At 39.6% G+C, this 18548-nt stretch overlaps 1 protein-coding gene across 5 annotated transcripts in view; it reads left to right on the top strand.

Annotated features, from left to right (window-relative positions):
* The window catches only part of LOC100565553 (uncharacterized), a 52490-nt gene that overhangs the window by 6413 nt on the left and 27529 nt on the right, over positions 1-18548 (top strand). For all 5 annotated transcript variants that reach the window (XR_010004615.1, XM_008124750.3, XM_008124755.3 and 2 more), the window contains exons 4-7: positions 4832-4928; positions 5891-6061; positions 7998-8112; positions 10924-11023. Coding sequence is in view for 4 of the 5 variants with exons in the window: in XM_008124750.3 (XP_008122957.2) it covers positions 4832-4928; positions 5891-6061; positions 7998-8112; positions 10924-11023 (483 nt within the window). In the remaining variant the exon portion in view is untranslated. The remainder of the gene's footprint in view (positions 1-4831; positions 4929-5890; positions 6062-7997; positions 8113-10923; positions 11024-18548) is intronic.

Here is an 18548-nt window from a genome sequence, read left to right as displayed (position 1 = left end):
TCCAACTCCCAGAAATCCCAGTGAGTTTACCAGCTGTTAGGATTTCTGGGAGTTGAAGGCCAAATCATCTGGGGACCCACAGGTTGAAAACCACTAGTGTAGAGTCATATAATCTAGTTCAAAGCAGATAACCTGGGATCAGATACTGGATTATATGGCAGTGTAGATCAAGCCAAAATCAAACAGCAGGAAGAGGTAAGGTACCCATGGACCTTGGCACTGAGGATTAATATGGGCATTATGAGGAAATGTGCATTCACTGCAGTCATCATGTTGTTCCTCCAGCAATAGACTTTCACACTTGCAACTTAAGATAATGTTCATTTTCAGATAACCAATCACAAAACAAAGTAAAATGAGTTGCAAAATATGGAAGGTGACACAAGCTTGTGATAGGACAAACACATATCTGTCATTATCACTTGAGTGAGCTTCACAGCTTACCAAGCATATTGTATCATATAATTGGGAAAGACCCCAAAAGCCACCCAATGCAACCATTCTGCCATACAGAACACACAGTCAAATCCTCAATGGATTGTCACCTTGTCGTGGTGAGGAGGCTTGTGTGTTCCAATGAACCTGCGGGCACAACCACTGGAGTCATGCACTCCCAGAAGTGGCCGCAGGGGAGGTTCCAGACCAAGCACAATCTGAAGACCCAAAGACCTCAACGGCGGAGCAGGCGGAGGATAAAATGGTACATGTTACAATGGCTGTGAAGGCGGAAGACGGCTGCAACAGACTTAGAAGCCACTCTCGTTGTGTTAACCACACCACTGCTGGAACCTCATTCTGTGAAGACTGTGTGTTGACCGGACGTGCACCATCCTCCACACATTAAAAAAAATCACGCACAGGCGTCTTCCAAGAAAAAACAAACAAACCTACAAAAGTCTCATGGTGATCAGCGAGTGGCGACGGGAGCAGGACTGTGAAATCTGGAAGCCCCTAGTCACGGACTGGCACATGGGTGGTGGATATGGACTCAGTCGTTCTACCTCAAGGACCGAGGCAGTTGAGTAGTCCGGCAGCTGTATCCATGACTGAGCAGCCCTTTTTAGGATCCACTCTGCTCACCCCATATGGGGAAGGGCCTAGAAAAGGTGCCCTAAACATAGTCTGCCTCTCTTACCCTGACTGGACTGCCACGTCCAGAGGGGTCACCACTCTGCGGCCAAAAAAGAGAAATGAACTTTGGAACATGGAACGTACGGACACTGTTGGATAACACTGACAGTGAATGCCCTGAACACAGGACTGCTATCATTGCAAGGGAGCTGGGACGCTTTAAAATTGGCATAGCAGCCCTTCAGGAGACCCGGAGAGCAGGAGAAGGACAGCTGAAGGAAGAAAAAGGAGGCTACACCTTCTTCTGGAAGGGACTGCCTGAAGAAGAGCAAAGAATACACGGAGTTGACTTTGCTATCAGAAATGACCTGGTGAAGCACCTGAGTGAGGCACCTACTGGCATCAGTGAATGACTCTCAACCCTCCGAATTAACCTTGCCAAAAACCAACAGGCAACCATCATATGTGCCTATGCACCAACACTAGATGCTGACGAAGACATCAAGGAAAATTTTTATGGTCAGCTGGACACCATCCTATTGGAGATACCTAAGAAGGACAAAATCATCCTCCTGGGGGATTTTAATGCCAGAGTCGGACGGGACTCCGACCTCTGGCCAGGGATCATAGGAAAAGACGGGGTTGTAAACAGCAACTCGAGTGGCATCTTGCTTCTCACCAAATGCAGAGAGCACAACCTTGTCATCACCAACACACTCTTCCGCCAGAAAAACAAGCTCAAGACATCATGGAAGCACCCCCGGTCAAAGCATTGGCACGTCTTCGACTATGTTATTACACGTGCCAGAGACCACTGCAATGTGCTTCTCACAAGAGCCATGACAGGTGCTGATGACTGCTGGACAGACCACAGGTTAATCCAATCCACGATGGCTATCAAGATCGTCCCCAAACGCAGACTCCAAGGAAGAAAAACAAGGCGTAAAATGAACACCCAAGCCCTTCAGGAGCCCTCCAAACGAGCCCTTCTCCAAACAACACTTAAAGATCATCTACCCACAGAACACCCTGAAAATGTTGAGGAGCATTGGAACAAACTGAAGATCTCCATCATCACAGCCTGCGAAGAAACCATTGGATACCAAACTAAGAAACATCAAGAGTGGTTTGACGATAATGACAAAGAGATCCAACAGCTAATTGATAACAAAATGAAAGCCTTCCAAACATGGCAGAGAGACACCAAGTGTGCTACCAAGAAAAAGATCTATGCCAGTGCAAAAGCCGAGGTCCAAAGAAGGACCAGAGAACTCAAGAACATCTGGTCGACAAAGAAGGCTGAAGAAATCCAACACTTTACAGATACCCATGATGCTCAGGGATTTTTCAAAGCCACAAAGATCATTTACGGACCAAGAAATCATGGCATACAGCCTCTACGCTCATCACATGGAACCAAAATTCTGAAGGACAAAACATCAATTCACTATGTTGGAAAGAGCACTACCAGAACCTGCTGAATCACAGCTCCAATGTGGCCAAAGAGACCCTCTCACAAATCCCGCAACAACAAACCAGGGATGAGCTTGCAGCACTGCCTAGTTTGGAAGAAGTTAGCAATGCCATCAGCCAACAAAAAAACAACAAAGCCAGCGGACCTGATGGGATTCCTGCTGAAATCTTCAAAGAGGGTGGACCTGAGCTGATACAACAACTCCACCAGCTCATCGAAAAGGTGTGGGTGACCGAGAAAATCCCAGCAGACTTCAAAGATGCCACCATCATCACCCTTTTCAAGAAAGGGGATAGAACAGACTGTGGGAACTATCGTGGTATCTCCCTTCTAACCTCCGCTGGGAAAATCCTCACAAGAATCCTTGCAAACTGCCTTCTCCCTGTCTCAGAAGACACCCGCCCAGAATCCCAGAATGTCTTCCGTCCCTCCAGAGGAACAGTGGACATGATCTTCACTGCACGACAGCTCCAAGAAAAACGCAGGGAACAAAACCAACCTCTGTACATGGCATTCATTGACCTTGCAAAGGCATTTGACACAGTGAATCGCAGAGCTCTCTGGACCATCCTCCAAAAAATCGGGTGCCCTGACAAATTTGTGAACATCCTGTGGCTCCTCCATGATGACATGACGGCAACAGTCTTGGACAGCAATGGCTCCCAAAGTGACCCATTTAAGGTGGAATCAGGTGTCAAGCAGGGATGTGTTATTGCCCCTACCTTATTTTCCATCTTCGTCGCTATGATACTTCACCTTGTTGATGGGAAGCTCCCCACCGGTGTGGAAATCATCTATCGGACAGATGGCAAGCTATTTAACCTCAGCAGACTGAAAGCCAAAACTAAGGTCACCACAAAATCTGTTATAGAACTCCAGTATGCCGATGACAACGTAATCTGTGCTCACTCAGAAGAAGACCTACAAGCCACTCTAAACACCTTCGCAGAAGCATACGAGAAGCTCAGCCTCTCACTGAACATCAAGAAAACCAAAGTGCTCTTGCAACAGACACCAGCTAATCCCTCAGCAATGCCAGGAATACAGATTAATGGTGTAACATTAGGAAACGTTGACCATTTCCACTACCTTGGCAGCCACCTCTCCACAAAAGTCAACATTGACACTGAAATACAACACCGCCTGAGCTCTGCGAGCGCAGCATTTTTCAGAATGAAGCAGAGAGTGTTTGGTGATCGGGACATCCGTAGAGATACCAAGGTGCTTGTTTATAAAGCCATTGTCCTCCCAACCCTGCTCTACGCCTGCGAAACGTGGACTGTGTACAGACGTCACACCCAACTCCTGGAGTGTTTCCATCAGCGTTGCCTCAGAAAAATTCTGCAAATCTCTTGGGAAGACAGGCAGACAAATGTCAGCAAGCTTGAGGAAGCAAAGACCACCAGCATTGAAGCAATGCTCCTACGCCATCAACTTCGCTGGACTGGCCACGTTGTCCGAATGCCCGATCACCGCCTCCCAAAGCAGCTACTCTACTCCGAATTCAAGAACGGGAAACGTAATGTTGGTGGGCAGGAAAAGAGATTCAAAGATGGGCTTAAAGCCCACCTTAAAAACTATGGCATAGACACTGAGAACTGGGAAGCCCTGGCCCTTGAGCGCTCTACTTGGAGGTCAGCTGTGACTAGCAGTGCTGCGGAGTTTGAAGAGGCATGAATGGAGGGCTTAAGAGAGAAATGTGCCAAGAGGAAGGGGTTTCAAGCCAACCCTGACCGGGACCACCTTCCACCTGGAAACCGATGTCCTCACTGCGGGAGAATATGCAGATCAAGAATAGGTTTCTTCAGCCATCTATGGACCCATCCCCAAGATGGAAGACAATTGTCCTCGAACTACGAGGGATCGCCTAAGAAGAAACAGTCAAAGCACTCCCGATAGATAATTATCCAAATTCTGTTTAGAAACCTGCAGAGAAAGAGATTTGCACCAATAGAATTCCTCCTTGTAAAGTACTCACATGGGTAGGCATTTTGAGATAAAAACTGGATTGTGATGTAGGGGTGGTTTGAACTTTCCTAACCATGTTTATTCATATCTAGTCAGGGACCACTTTTTTACATAAGAGTTTAAAAGTGACATCAACCTCTTCTTAACCCATCATATATTCGACTTTTGACAGGAAAAGTGTTGTTCCTTATGTGCTTGAAAATAAGTTATATTAACTAATAACAAGCATCAGTTTAGTTATCTCATGATTTATATGATTCCTGTTGCTCCAAGAGACTTTTGCTAAATCATATATGGCAATGCTTGTTGTGTTTTCAGAATCTAGGGAATCAGGAACAGCTTATGATGTACCAAGTGGAGCACTTGCAAGAACTAGTAGCTGAACAGCAGAAAATCATTACTTTTTATAATTCAGGTAATGCAAGAAATTGAATGTATATTTTTGGCAAAAAAGTTGTTTGCATACTTTCCAAAGGGCATAAAACTAATTATAGTTGTCTGGGTCAACCTATAAATTAATATAAGGAAACATAGCTTGTTTTTACCCATGATTACAAGAAAACTGCTGTTGGTGAGTAGCATTTCATTTCCTGTGGCTTAGGAGTGCTGTGCTAAACCCTCTGATTGAGGTTGGATACACTGTGTAGACCAATATAATGCAGTTTACCTGCCACAAATTCCATTATATGGATCAACGCTGATAAGGTGCTTGCATTCATAACTTAAACAGTTTAATCAGGGGTGAATATCACAAATTCTTCCAGATTTTTTGGGAGACCAGTTTCTAGTATTTCTCCACATTAATGAAGCTGACAAGGGCTATTGAGATTTTCAGTCCAACAGTCTATAGGCCTTCATGACTTTCAGCTCTGGGTGCGAAATTCATAGAATTGAGAACTTTATAGAATTGGAACAGATTTTAGAGCTGTTCAAGTAATCACCATCTACTTCAGATGCAGAACCATTGCAAATGTAATATCCCTAAAAGGCATTCCTCAAGCCTCTGCTTTAAAAATTTCCAGACTGCCACCTCCTGCCCTGACTTATATAGCTTTCTTATTCCACTATTGAACAATCTGTTAGCATTAGAAAGTTTATTCAAATGTTAAGTAGATTTTTTTTCTGCTACCAATCCTTTGATGCCACAAAATGTCTGCTCCATCTTTGTTTGATCACTGTTTGACAGATACCAGAAAACTAGGACCATATTTTCCATTACTTGTCCAGGCTTGCCCTGGCTTTTTCAAACAGATTTCTTGGGACTTTACCATCTTCTACCACACTTATTACTGTTACCTGTGTTGTTCATTATTCCAGGCTTTTCAGGTTCTCCAGGTATTCCCCCCTGCTTACTTGCCATGATTTCATCTCTTCTAGGACTCTCAGCATCTTTGTTTCCTGGCCAACTCCCTTTGGAGAATTATTTCCAAATTCAGAATAAAGGAGATTCTCAAATCAAGCCAACATTGGAGCAGTATACCAAAAGGAACCCTGCAAATGGCAACCCTTTAAAACTTTTAAAGGCACACTTTCAACCTCAAGAAACAGGTGATAAATATGAAACTGGAGGTTGGGATTGAAAAGTGGGAAGTTGTCACTTCTTACTTCTACTCCCCACCCCAAACCCCTGCCCTAGTAGTATACAGTGACATGCCAAATCCCCCAGATACCCTAAGGAAATTAAGCAATTTTCACTACAAATCCTCTCAAATAGCTCAAAAATATCAGGGTTTTTTTTGGGGGGGGGGAAATGGGGCAGAAGTGGAGAGTGAAAAATCATCAAAAATTGAAATAGTCATCAACCAATGTAAATTCAAGTTTTGATTCAGGTTTTTATTTTACATTGATTTTTTTGGTGGGGGTAATCTGGCAGGTTTTTAAGATATGCATTTAGCTTTGGAGGGCTGTTGGAAGAAACCTGCTCTTTCTTGTAATGAGTTCAAACCATTTGGGAGAGTGAAAAATCACTCAGTTATTTGGGGAGGTTCTATGTGCTTTGGGAAGCTTCACGGGCTGCACTTTGGCGCCCAGACAGGAATCAGTTTGCTCATTCCGGATATAAAGTAAATACATTTTTTTGGAAATAAGTGTCCTCTTCTGTGTAGATAACACTGCTGACAGCCAGTGATATGAGGCTGGGATGGGGAAATGTTCACTGCAGAAATGTTGTTCATGATATAAACAAAATTACCGGTTGGATTCTGCATAAACTTAACATGGAAATAAATATTGGGTATTTTTTTCATCCCTAGTCAAAAACAGGTTTTTCTTAGGTAGCAAGATAGAGATGGAACACATAGATTGAAGGCATGAAGATTAGGGAAGAGTTCTAATCAATTCAGAATGGTTTCACCACATTTTGAAAAGCATCTTGTGTATATAGGAGAAAACATGGAATCGTTATCTCAAGGTGATGAAATATGTACTACAAAAATCTTGTAGATAAAATCCCAAAGAAGAGGAAAATGCTGCAACAAAGGTGTTATTGGGGCTATTTCTAGACAGTGTTCCTTTGACTATTTTTTATATTTTCTCCATTCTCTGGCATTGACTGATTCTCAGCATTACTGAGGGACAGGAGTATGAAAGATTCAGTCTGATGGGCAAAAGTGTGGCTTGACACACAAGTGGGTCTAATTTAAATGAGGGACAGCAAAAGGGGATTTCAGATAAAGGGATTCAACACCTCTCAGTTACCATCTCATGCTATTCAGGTGCTGGTGTTGGGCCTGTCTGCCCTTTTAATTTTATAATTTTAATTTTAAAAAGATTTTTATATTTATATTGTGAATTTTTAAACTCAGAAAAAATGAACATGGATATGGACAATAATTTATTTATTTATTTACAGTATTTAAATGCCGCCCTTCTCACCCCGAAGGGGACTCAGGGCAGATTACAATGTACATATACATGGCAAGCATTCCATCAGATATACGACATACAGACAAAGACAGACACAAAGGCAATTTAACATTTTCCAGCTTCCGGCTTCATGAGGGTATGCTAGATTCCGGCCATAGGAGGAGCTGCTACTTCATCATCTGCTGTGACACCGAGTCCTTGATGGAATACTAACTCATCCTTCCGCACACTGCTGGACAATTTTATAGTGTCATAAATTAGTTAAATTAGCCTGCCCGCATAAGCGGTACCTAATTTTCCTACCTGATAGATGCAACTATTTTTCAGGTTGCTTAGGTCAACAACGAGCTAGGCTCGTTTTTTTATTGGCTGGGCACTCAATCCAACCCAGGCTGGTTCGAACTCATGACCTCTCGGTCAGTAGTGATTTATTGCAGCTGGCTACTAACCAGCTGCTCCACAGCCTGGCCCTCCATTCCTAAGCCGAATTAAACATTAAATATGTATTTATGAATGAATGATATTTCCCCTTTAACACTTAGGAACATTATTACTAATCCCTAACTCTGAAAAAGCTAATTTGTGTAGAAAAAAAATCTCTTTTGCTTCTTTATTGAAGAATCTTGGCTTGAAATGCCACCTATTACAGAAGAAAAAGCAGAACAAGGAATTGATGAAACTGCTTCTCTATCTTCATTTGGACTGAGAATGAATACAAGGACTTTCAGTGACAGGTAAGAGCAAGATCAAATAATACAAGCATAAAAAGTTGTAAAGAGAGTTGGTAATAATGGGTTGCCATGAGTTTTCCGGGCTGTATGGCCATGTTCCATAAGCACTCTTTCCAGACGTTTCGCCTGCATCTATGACAGGCATTCTCAGAGGTTGTGAGGATTATATATATATGTGGGGATTATATATCTGTGGAATGTTCATAGATAAGAAGTCTTGTCTGTTTGAGGCAGGTGTGAATGTTTCAACTGGCCAGCTTGATTAGCATTGATTAGCCTTCCAGTTTCAAGGTCTGGCTGTTTACTGCCTGGGGTAATCATTTATTGGAAGATGTTAGCTGGCCCTGATTGATTCATGTCTGGAATTTCTCTGTTTTCTGAATGTTGTTCTTTATTAGGTAATAAATTCTCATTATTATTTAAATAAAGTATTGAAAATAGTTTTGAAACAGAATGAATTGGTGCAAAGGATCTTGTTAAGGGGAAAACACATTGCCTTTATTTTCTCCTTTGTCTATGAGGTAGACAAGATCAACATGGAATCAGTTTTGCTAATAGATGGCTAATAGCTAAAAGCCATTCAGTGAGCTTCTTGTAAAAAACAAACAAACAAACAAACTCAAACCCCAAACAAACAGGATTTTGGCCTAAGACTCCAGAATACAAACCTTAATCTATTACTGGGATGAGCAAAGTGTGGTCCTAGACCTCCCACTCCTCAAGGCTGTTTTAACCATCTTTGATCTTTCCAGACTGCCCTTACAAGAGCAGGTACTCTTTCAAAGCATTGCAAACTCTACTGCAAGTCCTTTTACCTTGTTTTAACATTAAATTGGAGCCCCCAGTGGCGCAGTGGATTAAACCATTGAGCTGCTGAACTTGCTGACTGAAAGGTTTGAATCCGGGGAGCCGAGTGAGCTCCGCTTTTAGCCCCAACTTCTGCCAACCTAGCGGTTCAAAAACATACAAATGTGAGTAGATCAATAGGTACCGCTTCTGCAGAAAGTAACAGTACTCTATGCAGTCATGCTGGCCGCATGACCTAAGAGGTGTCTATGGACAACAACGGCCCTTCAGCTTAGAAATGGAGATGAGCACCAACCCCCAGAGTTGGACATGACTGGATTTAATGTCAGGGGAAACCTTTACCTTTAACATTAAAGTACCCCCTAAACTCAACACAGTTATTTATCCCTTTCTAGCACATGTACAGCCTTTGTTCAAACCCAGAATTAAGGAAATAATGATAAAAGCAGGAGGGTGCTGATCAATATGCGATCTGATGCAGTGATAACAAGCAAGATATCTTAGGAAAAAGTACAATTACATTTTCACTCTTTTACTGGTGTGCTGCCATTTCCTGTTCCAAGAGTAATGACAACATACCAACTCTTAGTTTTTGAAGTGTAGCAATGCTAGTTCTGCAGCATAAAAAGGAGGAAAAAAGGGGGAGAAAGAAAAATGTGGCAGTAGCATTAAGGCTAACTGGTTTTTTTCTTTTCACATGAGCTCTCATTGATGTAAGCTCACTTCTTTGGATGCAGTACCAAGTAGTATTAAAGTTTCAGGCATAAAGCTTGTTCATATAGTTGCACAGAATGTAATAGGATCCAGAAAATTCAAATCATGTCTTTGCTCTAAATTTTCAAAAAGCTGGACAAGGCAATGCATGTCTTTCAGATCTTTACAGTGGTCAGGCAGTGTTGATGTGTGAAAGCAATGTATTCTTTTACCAAAAGTCAGAATTCCTCCATTTAGTTCTCTCCTGGAGAAGATTCCTTTTGTTATATGTGCAGTAGTAAGGATTATTATACTACTGTAATATATAACTGTAATATATATAGTGTGCAATTAATCTATTTTGTTCTAACCTGTGATATGGATTAGAATTTGTGACTATAATTTAATTAATCAGTTGCACTTTCTAAGTTCTTTGTAATTTCATTTTTCAACCTGTGTATCAAGGCAGGATGAAATGTTCTGGGTTTTAAGTATTGCAATTTTTTAATGTCAGATATGCATTTATTAATCCTCATGCACATAACGTATCCTGTTTGTCTAAGGTAGAGTATAGAGGGGCATTGCTGGCATAGGACATGTCACATTGGAGGAAGGGCAAATCAACGGAGCACCAATGTTGTTAGTGATGTCATTGGCCTCTGTAATATGTCTTCCAGGATAGATGTAGGGACAGAGTTGACATCTGGGTTTGTGACAGGGTCTTGTCTCTTTATTTCCATTCATTTTATCTATTCTGTTGTAAATGAATAGCTGTTTAAAATATAGAATCTATCTGTAGAATATTAAAACTCTGCCTCCCAGAACTTGTGAGAGGCCAGAACTGGCTCCATGTTTGAGTGGTCTCAGCTGAAGACCAGTAAGAGTGTTCTGTTATTTTGTATGTTTTTAATTGTTATTGTTGTTGTTATTACCATTACTACTACTACTACTACTACTACGACTACTATATAATCCATGAACACATTGCAAGTCATATGCAATACATTACAGTCGTTCTCAACCTATGAGTCCCCAGGTGTTTTGGCCTACAACTCCCAGAAATCCCAGCCAGTTTACCAGCTGTTAGGATTTCTGGGAGTTGAAGGTCAAAACATCTGGGGACCCACAGGTTGGGAACCACTGCATTAGAACATCTGCCCAAAAAAACCCCCTACTATGTGTCTGGTAGCATATGGTTCCTGAATCCTTACTATTAATCTTGTTTTGTCAATTTGTTGTAACTTACTTGTAACTACTGTAATTGTAAAAACCTGTCAAATATTTCTGTTTAGCTCTGCTCTATTATTACTTTAGGGTGATACATCCTGTAACTGGAGTGAGTCAAAACACATTAAAAGAGTCTGGTAGAGAGCAACTTAAAGCCAGTCTACAAGGAACAGAGCAGCAGGAACAGGTATATGTGAACTGAATTATTAACATGAACCAACTTTAGATGATGTCACTACGCCTTAGTGCTATAAGCCACTCATGTCTAGCAGTCTCTTTTTCTATTGTTGGTATGTTTGGTTTTTTGTCTCCTCTATTTTTGTGTGGGTTATAACAGTAGTAATATCCTTCCTGCTTTAGTCTGTCAATGCTTCATGCATCTATAGAGAACCCTCAGATTTCTTTCTGGTAGGCTTGACTCATGACCTACCCTTCATATAGAATGAGTTTATTTATTTATTTATTTACTACATTTATATCCCGCTCTTCTCACCCCAGAGGGGACTCAACGAATGAATATTAACTTAATGTTCATGTGGTCTGCCCTTGTTTTCATTGTCTCCTTGTTTTCTTTTGTAATGGATATTATTTATTGTATTGCTTATTGTATTGTGATGTGCTGTTCTTTTATATGCTGTTTATATTGTATTGTTTTGGGCATGGCCCCATGTAAGCCGCCCCGAGTCCCCGTTGGGGAGATGGTGGCGGGGTATAAATAATGTTTTATTATTATTATTATTATTATTATTATTATTATTATTATTATTATTATATTAACACCCCTCTCTCATGCTGAAGTAAAGAATGCTGTGACAATGTCAGCAAAGATTCCCATTCAACCATTTCACTGAGTGAAAAACATGTGCAGCTACAGAAATTACACTGAACTTTGAGGTTTGGGAAAATACAACCACATTCTATTCTTTCTTCATCCATTATAGTTTCCTCTTTGCAAGGAAAAACAGCAGATCAGATTCAGATTTTGATTTTTTTAAAAATAGTTTTTATTAGTGTTTTCTACATACAATAAAGTAAAACCCGAATGTACATAATAATATAAGGGTGAAGGGGGGGGAATAGGAATTTGGGATAGAGACAAAGTAATAAAAAACAAAAAAACAAAAACAAAAGCAAAACAGACAAAAAGGAAACCCAACCACCACCCCCGCATAAAATAAAATTGACTTCCATCTTCCATCTTTGCACAGTATTGTGTGAATTTTATAATTTCGAACTGTATTATAGTTTTTTCCATCAGTTCTATCTAGTGTCTCTGGTCTAAAAATTCGTTTTTGTTCACATATTTCATTATCTTATAGATCTTATCTTCTATTGCATTTTAAATAATCACCTTGTATTTTTCTTCCTTCAAGTAGTTTTTGACCATTTCCCAATTTGTCTGTTTCATCGGACTGCCTTGGTTGTTTTGTAGCAAATATGTTAGTTTGTCCATATTCATGATCTCCCAGACTTTGTTTATCCATCCTCTTATCTCCGGCATCTCCTTGTCTTTCCAAGATTTGGCCAAATTCATTCTAGCTGCAGTAGTTAGGTAATTAAATAAGATTTCCTTGTTTCTATCTTTATCTATATCTACATAGAGGAAGTATTTTGGATTCAGATCAATTCTAATCTGCAACGTCTTTTGAATTCTCCAATATATCTCTTTCCAGTAGGCTTTCGCTTTTTTGCATGTCCACCAACAATGAAAGAATGTCCCCACTTCTACTCCACATTTCCAACATTTATTTGAAGCTTTCTTACTAAATTTTGCAATTTTTGTGGTGTCCAATACCATCTTTCAAATCAGTTGCATACGTAAATTTGAGTCTTATGTTCCAACTTTTTTCCCAATCTGCCAATTGTATTGATTTTCCCAATTTTTTTGCCCATTTTGACATACACTCCTTGATTAGTTCAGTTTCTGTTTCCCATTCTAATAGTTTTTTATAAAGTTTTGATATCGTCTTTCTTTCTGATTTCATGATGATATCCCAATAACCTTCCTTGTCCTCGAATCCTAGTTTTTTATCTTTATTATAATATTCTTTTAGTTGTATGTATTGGAACCATCCTATGTTTGTAAATTGTTTGTTCAATTCTTCCTGGCTTTTAACTTGGTAGTTGTTGTTCACCCTGATTAGAATATCTTTGTATCTTGGCCAATTTTCTCTTCCTAATTCTTTTCTTTGACAGGCTTCGAGTGGTGAGATCCATAATGGTGTTTTCAGATGGAATCTCCTTTTGTATTTATCCCAAATTTTTATTAGCGAGGATCGAATGAAGTGATTCCCGAAGTTTTTTTCTATTAGTTTTTTGTCATACCATAGGTATGCGTGTCACCCTAATCTTAAGTCCGCCCCTTCTAATGTTATAATTTTTGTTTTTAGGAGTGTGGCCCAATCTTTAATCCATGTTAGTCCGCATGCATCATGGTAGAGCTGGAGATTAGGTAAACCTAATCCCCCTCTTTTTTTCTCATCTGTCAGGTGTGTTCTTTTGATTCTGGGTTTCTTCCCCATCCAAATAAATTTGCTCAGGTCCTTATTCCAATTTTTGAATCTTTGGGTACTTTTTATGATTGGGATATTTTGGAAGAGGAAAATCATTTTTGGAAGTATGGTCATTTTTATTGCAGATATTCTCCCTAGCAATGAAAGTTTAAGATGTTTCCATTTTTCTAGTTCTCTTTTAATTTCTTTCCATTTAGTATCATAGTTATTTTCCAAAAGTTGAGAATTTTTGGCCGTTAAATTTATACCTAAATACTTAATCTTTTTTCTGATTTGGATACCCGTTTTTTCTGTTAACTCTTTTTGTCTCGAATTTGTCATATTTTTGGTTAGTATCATAGTTTTATCCATGTTTATTTTTAGTCCTGAGATTTCTTCGAATTCTTTAAATTTGGCTAGCCATAGTTTCGTTGTTTTTATTGGGTCCTCTATTATGCAGATTATATCATCGGCAAATGCCCTAATTTTATAATTGTATTTCCTAATGTTGGTACCTTTGGTGTCATCTGTACGCAGATGATGTCCAGCTCTGTCACTCCTTCCCACCTGTCACTAAGGAGGCTGTTCAGGTCCTGAACCGGTGTCTGGCCTCTGTGTCGGACTGGATGAGGGCGAACAAATTGAAACTGAATCCAGACAAGACAGAGGTCCTCCTGGTCAGTCGCAAGGCTGAACAGGGAATAGGGTTACAGCCTGTGTTGGACGGGGTCGCACTCCCCCTGAAGACACAGGTTCGCAGTCTGGGGGTTCTCCTGGACTCATCGCTGAGCCTGGAGCCCCAGGTCTCGGCGGTGGCCAGGGGAGCCTTTGCACAACTAAGACTTGTGCGCCAGCTGCGCCCGTTCCTTGGGAGGTCTGACTTGGCCACGGTGGTCCACGCTCTGGTTACATCCCGTTTGGACTACTGCAACGCTCTCTACATGGGGTTGCCTTTGAAGACGGCCCGGAAGCTCCAATTAGTACAACGGGCGGCAGCCAGATTAATAACTGGGGCGGCTTATAGGGAGCGTACCACCTCCCTACTTAGCCAGCTCCACTGGCTGCCGATATGCTACCGAGCCCAATTCAAAGTGCTGGTTTTGACCTATAAAGCCCTAAATGGTTCTGGCCCAATCTACTTGTCCGAACGTATCTCCTCCTATGAGCCAGGAAGATCCCTAAGGTCATCTGGAGAGGCCCTGCTCTCGGTCCCGCCTGCCTCACAGGCACGGCTGGTGGGGACGAGGGACAGGGCCTTCTCGGTGGTGGCTCCCCGGCTGTGGAACACCCTCCCCAGAGAAATACGGCAAGCCTCAACCCTTTTGAGTTTTAGAAAAGCCCTGAAAACATGGCTATGTGCCCAGGCTTTTGAAGATTAAACGATAATGACGACCCGGACTGATTTACGGCTACAGCACGAGGATTTTGGAGGAATGGATTTTAATCATATGTTTTTATATTTTTTATATTGTTTTAATTGTTTTATTGGATTTTTATAGCTGTTTTAATTATGTATAGGCATCGAATTGTTGCCAATTTTGTACGCCGCCCTGAGTCCCTTCGGGTGAGAAGGGCGGGATATAAATGTTGGAAATAAATTTTAATTGGGGGTCTTTTCTGATTGTGTTTAGTAAGATTTCTATTGAAAAAATGAATAGGAGAGGGGATAAGGGGCAACCCTGTCAAGTTCCTTTCTGAATTTTGAAATTTTTGGATTCGAATGAGTTTATTTTTATTTTAGCTTCTTGTTTATCATACATTTGATTAATCGCATTGGTAAATTTATATCCCATGTGCAATTCTTTTATCATTAATTTGAAAAGATCCCAATTTAAATTGTCGAATGCTTTTTCCATGTCAATTGTTAGTAAAGCCAATTCTTCCTTTTTTGTACATTCGTAATGCTCAATTATATTTATAATCTCCCTCACATTGTTCCTCATTTGTCTTTGGGGGAGGAAACCCGTTTGCTCCTCTCCTATCCATTCAGTCAAAAATATCTTCATTCTCTCTGCAAGTATGTTTGTAAATATTTTGTAATCCGAATTTAAAAGGGATATGGGTCTATAGTTTTTCACATTTTTTGGGTCTTGTCCTTCTTTTGGAATTACTGTTATCGTGGCATAACGCCACGAATCTGGTATTTCTTTGTTTTCTAAGACATCGTTCATGATTTTCTTTAGAAATGGGATCGATTCTTCCGTGAAGGTCTTATAGTAAAGTCCATTTAATCCATCCGGCCCGGTTGCTTTGTTGCTCTCCATATTGTTTATCGCTTTTAGGATTTCTTTCTCTGTTATTTCCTTATTTAGTAATTCTCTCTGTTTTTCAGATATTTTAGCCATTTTTTGCTTACTAAGAAATTCCCCTATTTTGTCTTTTCTAATATGATCTTTTGAATATAGTTTACTGTAAAATTTATTAAATTGGGCCGCTATCTCCTGTTCTGTTGTGTATCTATTCCCATCTGAGTTTATTTCCGTTATAGTTCTATCCTGTTTTTTCTTTTTAATTTTCCAGGCCAAACATTTTCCCGGTTTATTGGCGTTTTGAAAATGTTTTTGTTTAAGAAATTTCAATTTTTTAGCTGTTTCTTCTAAATCTATGAAGATCATTTGTTTTTTCAGTATTTCCAGATCTTGTTTTATTTTCCCATTAGTTGGTTCCTGTTTTAATTTTTTCTCGTTTATACTAATTTCTTTATATATCTTAGTCCTTATCTCATTTTTAATTTTATTTTTCTGAGCATTTTGTTGTATAAAATGTCCACGCATATATGCTTTGCTCGCGTCCCAGATTACTTGTGTAGGGACGTCTGTTGTGTTGTTTATTTCGAAATATTCTTTGAGAATTTTTTTATTTTTTATAACATCTTCTTCTGCTTTAATAAGATTTCCATTTAGTCTCCAATTAAAATTCCTCTGTGTCTTATTGATTGTAAATTCTATTGGACAGTGGTCCGAAATGTATTGGGGAAGAATTTTTATTTTTTCTACTTTGAGAATCAATGGGGGGGGGGGTCATCCAAACCATATCTATTCGTGTCCAAATACAATGTCTATTAGAAAAATAAGTATAATCTCTTTCTTTGTCATGGTGGGACCTCCATGCATCTTTTAAATCCCATTCTTGAAGTGCCTTCATGAAATTAGCTGGTAATTTGCCTGTTATCTTTTTCTTTTCTTTGTTTATCAAAACTCCTTTTTTAATCTAACTCTGGATCAATTATTCCATTGAAGTCTCCCAAGATTATCAATTCGTCAAATTCTTGCTCATCTATTTTCTTTTTTAAATTTTCTAGAAAAATTGTTTTTGCACCGTTTGGCGCGTATATGTTGCAAATTAGAATTGTCTGATTGCCTAACCTGATTTTTGCACCCACCCATCTGTCGTCCTCATCTTTAAAGGCAGGCACAGGGTTTAGTTTCTCGTTTATATATAGAACTACCCCCCCTTTTTTTTCCTTAGCTGAGGAAGAGAATTCTATACCTAAACTTTTTTGAGATAACGGTGCGGTATGTCTCTGACAAATGTGAGTTTCTTGGAGGGCGATTAAATCAAGTCTCAACTTCCTTAGGTGGCTGAATAATCTATTTCTTTTATTAGGTGGATTTAATCCATTAATATTGTTTGAGTGACATTTTATTTCCATATTTTGTTTCTAGTCTTCTTTTCCTTCTTGTTCTTCTAGGTCTATCAGATTTGGTGGTTGTGTCTCGAATTTAGTAGAGTACTTTTCTGGAGAGGTGGCTCTGGCTCTTTTCTTTTCTCGTTCTTCTTCCAATGGACTGATGTTTGGGTTGGGTTTCGTTTTTTCTTTCATTAGCATTTTATAGAATTCCTTGGCTTTATCTTCAGTTGTTATCCAGTGTTGTTCTTGTTTATAGGTGGCCATAATACCTTCTTTTCTTTCCCACCTAAATCTAATTTGCCATTTCTTGAGTTCTTCTGTGAGAAAGAGGTATTTCTTCCGTTTTTGCATCGTGCTTGATGGGTGTTCCTTAAGAATTGTTACTTTTATTCCTTTAAACCGGATAGTGTTTTTTTTGCTAAGCCTCAGCACTTCTTCTCTTGTCTTTCTTCTCTCAAACTGGACCACCACGTCTCTTGCTACTTTGTTTCTCTTCGAAAAATTTGTAGTTACTCTGAATGCTCTCTCTAAACTATCCTCCATTTCTTCATCTTGTATTTGTAATAGGTCTGCTAGGATTTGGGTTACTATTTGTTTTATATTCTCTTTTGGTTCTTCTACTATGTTTCTTATTCTTATTTGACACTCTAATTCTTTCCTTTCTAATTTTTCTTGTCTTTCCTCCAATTTGGCGTTTTTTAATTCCAATTTTTCTAATTTAGATTTGAAGTTTTCCTGTGTTTTTTCTATTTTTTTTATTGTCCTCTTTTAGCTCTTTGATGTCTTCCTGCAGACCTTTCATTTCTTTTTTCATTTCTGTAAATTCTTTGGTTAGTTCTTTCTTCATCGTTGACATCTGGTCCTGAAACATTTTTTTGTTATCAACAATTCTCTGAAGTTCTCTCATTACGTCTTTCAGAATTCCTCCAGAATTGATCCTCTCCTTGAGGTGGATTTCTTATCTTCCATCTTCGCTTTTGGAGTGGCCATCTTCATTTGATGTTATATCAGCTTTGCTTTCTCTAAATCAGTAGACTAAATTTAAATATTAAATTGTTAACAATATTTCATCTTTTTGTACCAATTGATCTTATTTGTCTATTATAGGAGACAGAAAATTCAGGGAAAGAAACACTAAATCCTTTTTTCCAAGTGTCACAATTGATCTATTGGGGAAGGTAAACTTTATACGGATGGTAGATTATATGATAAAGTTGATAGAGGGATATATGTTTGTTTATTTGTAAAAATCCCATAGCTTCTTTCTGATTCCCCCCTCTTTCTCTCTCTTTCCCTCCTCTCTTCTTCTTCCCCCTTAATCCCCCTAATGTTCTTTTGTTCCTTCCAATTATTTTATCAGTCTTTAGAAATCCTTTCTGTTCCCTCCTTATCTTCTTATTCTTGTTCCCAGTCCCACTCCCAGTTTCTTTTATTCACTTTCCTCATTCCGTCAGCTTCTTGTACTTCTCGTCCTTGTCCATCCCCTCTTTCCTCTATCCACCACTTTGTCTGCTTCTCATCCTCGTTTCTCACCTCGCTTCCTCTCTTTCCTCTCTGTCACTCCGTCCGTCGCCCCGTCTGCTTCGTCT

Source organism: Anolis carolinensis, chromosome 1, assembly GCF_035594765.1.
Source record: "Anolis carolinensis isolate JA03-04 chromosome 1, rAnoCar3.1.pri, whole genome shotgun sequence".
Classification (NCBI taxonomy): domain Eukaryota; kingdom Metazoa; phylum Chordata; class Lepidosauria; order Squamata; family Dactyloidae; genus Anolis; species Anolis carolinensis.
Note: the sequence above shows the minus strand (reverse complement) of the source record. Positions and strands in the feature narration are given on the sequence as shown.